Source organism: Perkinsus marinus, assembly GCF_000006405.1.
Source record: "Perkinsus marinus ATCC 50983 genomic scaffold scf_1104296960410, whole genome shotgun sequence".
Classification (NCBI taxonomy): Eukaryota; Perkinsozoa; order Perkinsida; family Perkinsidae; genus Perkinsus; species Perkinsus marinus.
Window position 1 is genome coordinate 116,797 of NW_003206160.1, and position 6,990 is coordinate 123,786.

General features: G+C 53.4%; 5 protein-coding genes across 5 annotated transcripts in view; 4 read left to right on the plus strand and 1 right to left on the minus strand.

Annotated features, from left to right (window-relative positions):
- The window catches only part of Pmar_PMAR019660 (translation elongation factor g, putative), a gene marked incomplete at both ends in the record, with an annotated part of 3,446 nt that extends 2,539 nt beyond the window's left edge, over positions 1-907 (plus strand). Inside the window, 4 exons of the mRNA XM_002772764.1 lie at positions 1-24; positions 143-281; positions 313-753; positions 809-907. Coding sequence (XP_002772810.1) covers positions 1-24; positions 143-281; positions 313-753; positions 809-907 — 703 coding nt within the window. The remainder of the gene's footprint in view (positions 25-142; positions 282-312; positions 754-808) is intronic.
- A 520-nt stretch (positions 908-1,427) lies between these two features.
- On the plus strand, positions 1,428-3,614 carry Pmar_PMAR019661 (translation elongation factor G 2, putative; the record flags this gene model as incomplete). Its single annotated transcript, XM_002772765.1, has 6 exons — positions 1,428-2,294; positions 2,338-2,507; positions 2,556-2,698; positions 2,749-2,882; positions 2,931-3,034; positions 3,116-3,614. 6 exons carry the CDS (start codon positions 1,428-1,430, stop codon positions 3,612-3,614), a joined length of 1,917 nt encoding a protein of 638 aa, XP_002772811.1.
- Positions 3,615-3,632: 18 nt separating this feature from the next.
- Pmar_PMAR019662 (hypothetical protein) lies at positions 3,633-4,104 on the plus strand (the record flags this gene model as incomplete). Its single annotated transcript, XM_002772766.1, has 3 exons — positions 3,633-3,716; positions 3,807-3,887; positions 3,934-4,104. Coding segments are annotated over 3 exons (336 nt in total), but the record flags the coding sequence as incomplete, so codon positions are not given.
- Positions 4,105-4,591: 487 nt separating this feature from the next.
- Positions 4,592-5,832, plus strand: Pmar_PMAR019663 (hypothetical protein; the record flags this gene model as incomplete). The annotated part of the gene is made up of 7 exons (XM_002772767.1): positions 4,592-4,598; positions 4,650-4,726; positions 4,771-4,873; positions 4,917-5,065; positions 5,113-5,310; positions 5,495-5,659; positions 5,713-5,832. The coding sequence occupies 7 exons, from the start codon at positions 4,592-4,594 to the stop codon at positions 5,830-5,832; spliced, it is 819 nt and encodes a 272-aa protein (XP_002772813.1).
- Positions 5,833-6,394: 562 nt separating this feature from the next.
- The window catches only part of Pmar_PMAR019664 (hypothetical protein), a gene marked incomplete at both ends in the record, with an annotated part of 1,633 nt that continues 1,037 nt past the window's right edge, over positions 6,395-6,990 (minus strand). Inside the window, one exon of the mRNA XM_002772768.1 lies at positions 6,395-6,973. Coding sequence (XP_002772814.1) covers positions 6,395-6,973 — 579 coding nt within the window. The remainder of the gene's footprint in view (positions 6,974-6,990) is intronic.

Consider the following 6,990-nt stretch of genomic DNA (forward strand, 5'->3'; position numbering starts at 1 on the left):
GGGTATGCTTCGCCACGTTTACGAGTGATACCAGGGACAACGATGAGAGGCTCAAGACGGCACTACAGAGGATGATGCTGGAAGACCCGAGTCTTGAGTAGTGGGATGGGTCTTTGTAAGCGAGGAAGGTCTTTCTTCTCAGCTTCAAAGTGGACCCTAACACGGGACAGTTCCTTGTATGGGGCATGGGCGACTTCCATTTGGACCTTCTGCGTGACCGTATAGAGACTGAATACCACATACCCGCTAGGATGGGGGACTTGCGAGTCTGTCTTGCTATTGTCAGGACCCATCGTCTACTCCCTCCCTCAGGTAACGTATAGGGAGTACCTTTCAGAGGCCTTTGCCCTCACTAGCTCCTCCCCTGCTGCCCACGATCTCGACCTGACTATGAAGTTTATGTTGTCAATCGGGCCGACCAGGGACCTTCCAGTGTTACAGGACGGCGAGGAGGCGGGGGAGAAGGCCTACGTCAATGAGGTACTCATAGTGGGCGGGGTAGATGCAGAGACTGCCCTGCCGGAAGGGCTGAAGGAGGAGTTGAGGGAACTACTGTCTGACGCTCTCACCATTGGCCCTATGAAGAAGTCCAAGATGGCCGCCACCCAAGTGAGAGACTCCTCCCTCTCCTTGTATGGCGACGATCGTTGGTATCAGGTGACGCTGTCTGACGTGGTGTGGTGTCCCGAAAGTGGCGATGCTGCAGTACTGAAGGACGAGGTCATCAGGATGTTCAACTACCTTATGAAAATGGTGCGTCTAAAGCTTTCAGCATTCTCTGGTTGTTTACTGTCTCTCTACTCCACAGGCCAAAAAGAAGAAGTCGGTGAAGGTACTGGAGCCGGTAGTTCAAGTGACGGTCAGCGGACCGGAGGCAGTGCGGGGGACAGTAGGGAGGGGGAGGTGATCCTGGAGGGCGGGGTCGATAGCGCACTTGTGCTCAGCTGAGTGGAGCCGTCCGGAGTGATTTGATACGTAACAGACGAGCATCCGTGGACCCTGTGGAGTCCCATGACGACTTCACGTGTGAATTGGTAGCCTACGTGCCGCAGTCGAAGATGAAGGGATACGCAGCCCATGTCAGGGCCACAACAGGGGGGCGGACAACCCTACAGGTATGCAATAGTCGGCCCTTAGGGACCGATGCTTCGTCCTAGGCCCTCCCCATAGGCTATACAGAGATCGATCTCGATACGCTAAACGACGAGCTCTATGACGATTTCTAAGGAGAGGGTATAGGATAATTGGTACACCGCATGATGTTTCGAATAGGCTTGTTTCTGGTGGACAACAGTGTAGCTGAGCTCAGGCTTCCCTTAGGGTAGTGTGGTCTCAGTCACTTGATGGGTATCCCTTCGCGAGGGGCAAGGTTGTGGTCATGGAGAGTGGGGACCATTTCAAAGAGCCCTCGAGAAGTGTACCGGCAGATGTGTGACTGGGCCCCTCTTGTGCGCCAACGGAGACACTTTTCCACGGGGGACTCCACGAAGACGAGTGGATGGCTGAAGGCAACGCGGAACATAGGAGTGTTCGCTCACGTTGATGCGGGCAAGACAACTACTACTGAGCGAATGTTGGTGCATGCTGGGGAGATCAGGGCTCCAGGGTCGGTCGATGAGGGCACGACTCAAATGGACTATATGAAGCAGGAGCAGCTACGGGGTATCACCATAAGGGCCGCGGCGACGACCTTCGCTTGGAAAGGGTATATAGTCAATCTAGTGGACACCCCTGGTCACGTGGACTTCACAGCGGAGGTCCAGAGGGCTGTTAGGGTACTCGATGGTGCTGTAGTAGTAATAGATGGTACGGCGGGGGTGCAGGCCCAGACTCGTACAATATGGCGACAGACTGAGCATTTACCGAGGCTTATCTTTGTCAATAAGTTGGACCGTGAAGGCTGCACGTATAAGATGAATATGAGCAGTTTGAATACAAGGCTGCCGCCCAGCAAGGCCCGGCCATTGGCAATACAGTATCCCTTGTGGAAGCCACGTGGAGCCCTACGTGCAGTCGTGGATCTCCTCACCACCAAGGCCTACTCGTTCGAGGGGAAGCATGGTAGGTCGGTGGTAGAGGATACTATTAGTGATGATGAGCTGACGGAAGTGATGGAGGCTAGGAATGAGCTCCTTGAGACCCTTGCAATATTGGATGAGGACTTCGGCACAGCATATTTGGATCGATCGGAGGAGGACCCCGCGATAGTTGCGGATGCAGTCAGGCGTCAGTGCTTGCAGAGGACCATATCGCCGGTGGTCTTCGGGTCGGCTCTCGGGAATCAGGGCATACAGGTAGGGAAATTGGAGCAGTGAGGACCTCAACTATTCCCTCCAGCATTTGCTTGACGCTGTGGCTCTGTACTTGCCCAATCCCATTGATGCCCATGTAGCGAGGCCAGAGCACGTCCCCGATCCTACGGAGACCGGGGTCCTAATGGAGGCTTTCAAAGTGCTGCCACCAATGGGGAGAGAGGAGAAGGATAACAGCAATATAGTCTACTGCAGGTGGTCATTCTCGTCTGGTGACTGACCGGATTGGCTGCCTCACGTTAGGGTCCTCTCTGGCGTCCTCAAAGGCCGGGCTGCAGTGACGAATCAAACGCGGAAGGCTAGAGGGAAGGGGAAGCTTGTTGAGAACATCCGGGAGGTATTCCATCCGAAGGCGTCTGAAATCGAGCCTTGTAAGGAGCTCAGAGGTAGTCATAGTCCCCGACTCGGCGCTTCAGTTAGAGATGCCTTCTGTCAGGTGGAGAGGTCGGGGTCGTGATTGGATTGAACAACGTGCGTAGTGGGGATATCCTCACTAGCGGCAGTGCCGAACAGCTGAAGAAGTTGTCGCTCGTGATAGCCAGTCGCATGAAGGATGCCGCTGCCCATGCAGTAAGGCGATATGCATCCCCCCTCCCACTACTCCTCTCTTATTGCCAGCCAAGCTGTGTGTGCTTTGCTCCCTTCACCACCCCGACCCTACAGCAGGACCAGGAGTTGATCAAGGCACTGGATCGGATGATGCTTGAGGACCCCAGCATTGAGTGAGTGGCCTCCTCAGTCGCCGATACCTGTGTACCCAACAGAGCTCTGCCTGCTTATGGCTCTCTATGCACCCATCTCAGATTCCGAAAAGACAAGTCAGAGCAGATTCTAGTATGGGGTATGGGAGACCTCCATCTAGAGCTGTGTCGAGATAGGATCCGGGACGAGTTCAACATACCAGTGGAGATGGGCAAGCTGCATGTATCGAAGGCTACGTTGACACTCCTCAACAGCAGGTCTAGTCAGGTCACTTACCGTGAGCATGTGGCTGGCGAGGTGCGGATGAGCTTCCATGACGAAACCGGAGGAAGCGGCGTCCACTTGGATGTGTCCCTCGGGCCTGCTCGTGCTCTACCTAATGTGTATGGGGGCGAGATAGCTGGAGAGGAAGCCTATGCTAATGAAGTGGTCTTCTCGAAGGAGATCGACGGTGGGTCGATGAAGGTCCACAATGTCCTTCGAGAGAAGATAGAGCAGTGGCTGCAGGACAGCTTCCAGTCTGGTCCTAGGCTCTATGCTGAGTTCGCCGCCACACGGGTGATCGCCGTCTACTGTCCATTAGCCAGGCGTGGTTGCTGATAGTCAGCTATGCTTCAGGTGACGATTCATCGAATTGAAGCTAATAACCCCACTGGACTCCGTATGCACCTGGCGAAGCTCTTTACAGACCTGTCGAGGCAGGTGCGCTACCCCAATGCTGATGTTTGTGGGGGGAGGGGTGTCGATTCGACCAATGTAGACCAGATCAGGAGTCATGGGTTGCCTTCTCAGGCTCTTAGTGATGGCCATATAATTGTTCTAGAGCCAGTAGTGTCCCTGACCATATCAGGCCCTCCAAGCGTCAGAGGAACGGTAGGGATCGTCCAAGGCGTCTGTAAGCTGGATGGGCTACTGTCAGTTGAGTGGCCCAGTGTACGCGGAGATAGTCCGGCATCGGCGAGGGTTTGTGGCCAGCTCTGACTTGAAGGATGAGTACACCTTCGAAATGCAGGCATTCCTCCCGCAGTCCCACATGAGCGGGTACGCGTCCCAAATACGGGGGATGACCAGTGGCCAGGCGGACATCCATGTAAGGAGCCCTCCTCAGTAGCACAAGTAAAACAAGTTCAGTCTAACCTGCGAGTACAAGGATCGACTTCGACAGGGGGTCTCTCGGTCGATGTGTCGTATGGAGGTGGTTGAATTATTGGTTGAATACGAAGCGTTCCACTAACACAGGCTCAAACACCAGAAAGTCGAACCTGATTCATTCTTACTTTCTTAGCATTCTTAGTCGTAGCCCCTCTGTCCCCGATTGTGCCTTTGGTCCGATGGCCTGGCTCCAGGTACTTCCAGCGGGCCTTGCAGAGGCCCAGGAGGATACTTTACCAGTGTATCAGACAACACTACATGGTTTGGAGGAGGACGCCCACGTCCATGATGATGATCATAGTGCACGAGTTGACTACTCCAATGTGGAGGACTTGCTTGAGAATTGACGGTTTCTGTGAGGTGTTCGTCCCCTGCGTTGAACCGTAACAAAGCTTATCCCTCGCCCTTTGACCAGCTCTTCCACCATGCCATGTAAGCGCCATACTACGACCGAGCCGTCGCCTTTGCCTGTCGTCATCGTAGACAGTCATACGGAGGGCCTACCTGCTGTTCACATGGCGGTAAGAAGGGGATGGATACCCGGCGACCAGAAACTCCAGGTGAGTGCTATGGGGACTTTCCTGTAATTAATGCTGCTTTCAAGGTGCTCCATGTGGATGCCCATCCCGATTTGGCGGCGTCCAAGGCAATCGAGTCAGAAGATATATTCGAAGATCAACTCGACCTCTACACGAAGCTCGAAAATGGTAGAGAATACCTCTCTATGCCCTAGTAGTGATGACTGTTCAGACGTCTACGGGATATCAGCGTGGCTCCTCCCTGCCGTCCTACAAGGACACATTGGTGAAGTTGTTTGGTGTCGGCCAACCTGGGCGGACCAGCTACCTGATGGCCATCATAGAGGCCTTTGGGTGGGCTTCCAAGATGGACGAATGCGAGTCAGTGATTGAGGAGGAGTCACCTTACGACATAATCTTCCTATCAGGTGTGGACTGGGCTGCCGTACTGGTCCGCTGAGGACGAGGCTGTCGACCCTTCCTCGGGTGTCGAGCCAGAGAGTCCATCCTGCTCGTTCGAGTTACTGGTCACCACAGCGCCGGATCTACCCCAGCATAAAGCAGCTGCAACCCCTGCTCCCTGGATACTCGATATCGACCTGGACTATTTCTCATGCCTTAATCCTGTAAGGCGGAGGAGTTGTCTACATAATGGCGCATCTATCTGCTCAATGGGTGAATTTCACGAGGGATGAATGCTGCCTCCGGCTCCAGCAGAAACCACTGAATCGCATCGTGACTATCGCCGCTCCGAGTGAAGCTCTTCACCACTCTCTGTCAGTGGCAGACTGCCACTGAGAACTGTGTCAGGTCCCTATTGAGTGCCCAACCCTGCCTGCTCACAAGTCGACACGGGAAGAAATCGTTCATGCCATCGCGGAGATCGAGGATGTGCTCAGTTCCTCTTACAAGTACCGTCCAGGATTGGTCATTGTCGCCCGTAGTGATGAAGATGGTTTCACTCCTCCTCAAGAGGTGACTTCCTCCATGCCTCTACATACGAGTATGACCTCTACGATGGATCTTAGGTTGATGGTATACAACAGCGCGTCCTCGATATGTTGCATCGACTTTATGGTGATTGCCGAGTGCTTCCAATCACCTGCATTGAAGACTTCTATCAACTCTCCACTCTTGGTTTCTCGTGACCCATTTTATCTCGAGTTTGCTCTCTCGACGATCTATCGCAACTGCTGGACGATTCAGTCCGGCCAGTGAGTGTCAGCAAACGTGGAGCTCAGCCGCGTGCCCCAGACGGACCAACCAGATTCCTAACCGAGGCCCTTGCGATTCGTAGTTCACGGTGGTGCACACCGTGAAGCTCGCTGTGCTTTCTCGTCTGGTGCACCGCCAATGGCCTCCAAGTGTTGGTCAAGTTGAGTGATAGTTATAGGAAGCACATGATAGACTCGACGACAGCAATGAAACATACGGCGAGACGACCACCTCAGTCATCTTCTCATCTGTCACTCATCAGAGGCTCAGTGAAAGTGATGGCTCCTGTTTGGCTGTACTGACCTCAATATCAACGTATAATGAATCAAAAGGGTCTCCATCATCACTACAGGAACTGTGGCAATGCGAATCAGTCATTGCTCTATCCCTTCGTAAATTGGCCAACACAGGAACTCGACGGAGATTGCAAAGAAACGAGCAAATCATCATCAGACACACAACAGAACACAACGACAATATCAGGAAATATTTTTCCTACTGCGATTGGGATCTGAGTTCCTTTAAAACTTCAGCGTCGATGGTGAGTCTCGTAAAATCGGCGTCAGTGAGATCTCTGCCCTCTTTCATCTCACACTCAACAAAGGCATTCACCATAGACCGCTGCAGCTCCGTCCAGTCACGGAGCTCTTCAGGAGGAGATGTGTAGAAGTCCAACCCACACATGGTATGGTTATCTAAACAGGAACAACCCTCCTGGTCTACGGCCTCCTGAAGGCTCCGATAATAGTGCTTAGCAGCTTGCAGACCGTCGAGAGACGTAACAGGACCATGACCGGGAACCAGTTTCCATGACGAATCAATACGCTCCTCAAGCCAGGCCAGAGCATCCAAGGACTTCTGTGCTGACTCTCGGGTCATGATAGGGGCTATACCAACAAATAGAATGTCACCAGCGAAGACAACTTTGGCCTCGGGTAGAATGACAATGCAGTCCAAGCAACTATGAGTAGGGGGACCGAAGCACTTCAGTTGGATATGGTCGCGGACCAGACCAAGGTCGCCATCAAAGGTAGCGACCTCCATAGAGAGATGGTCCAGCTTATCGGAATCGAACTGAGCATAGTAGTGGC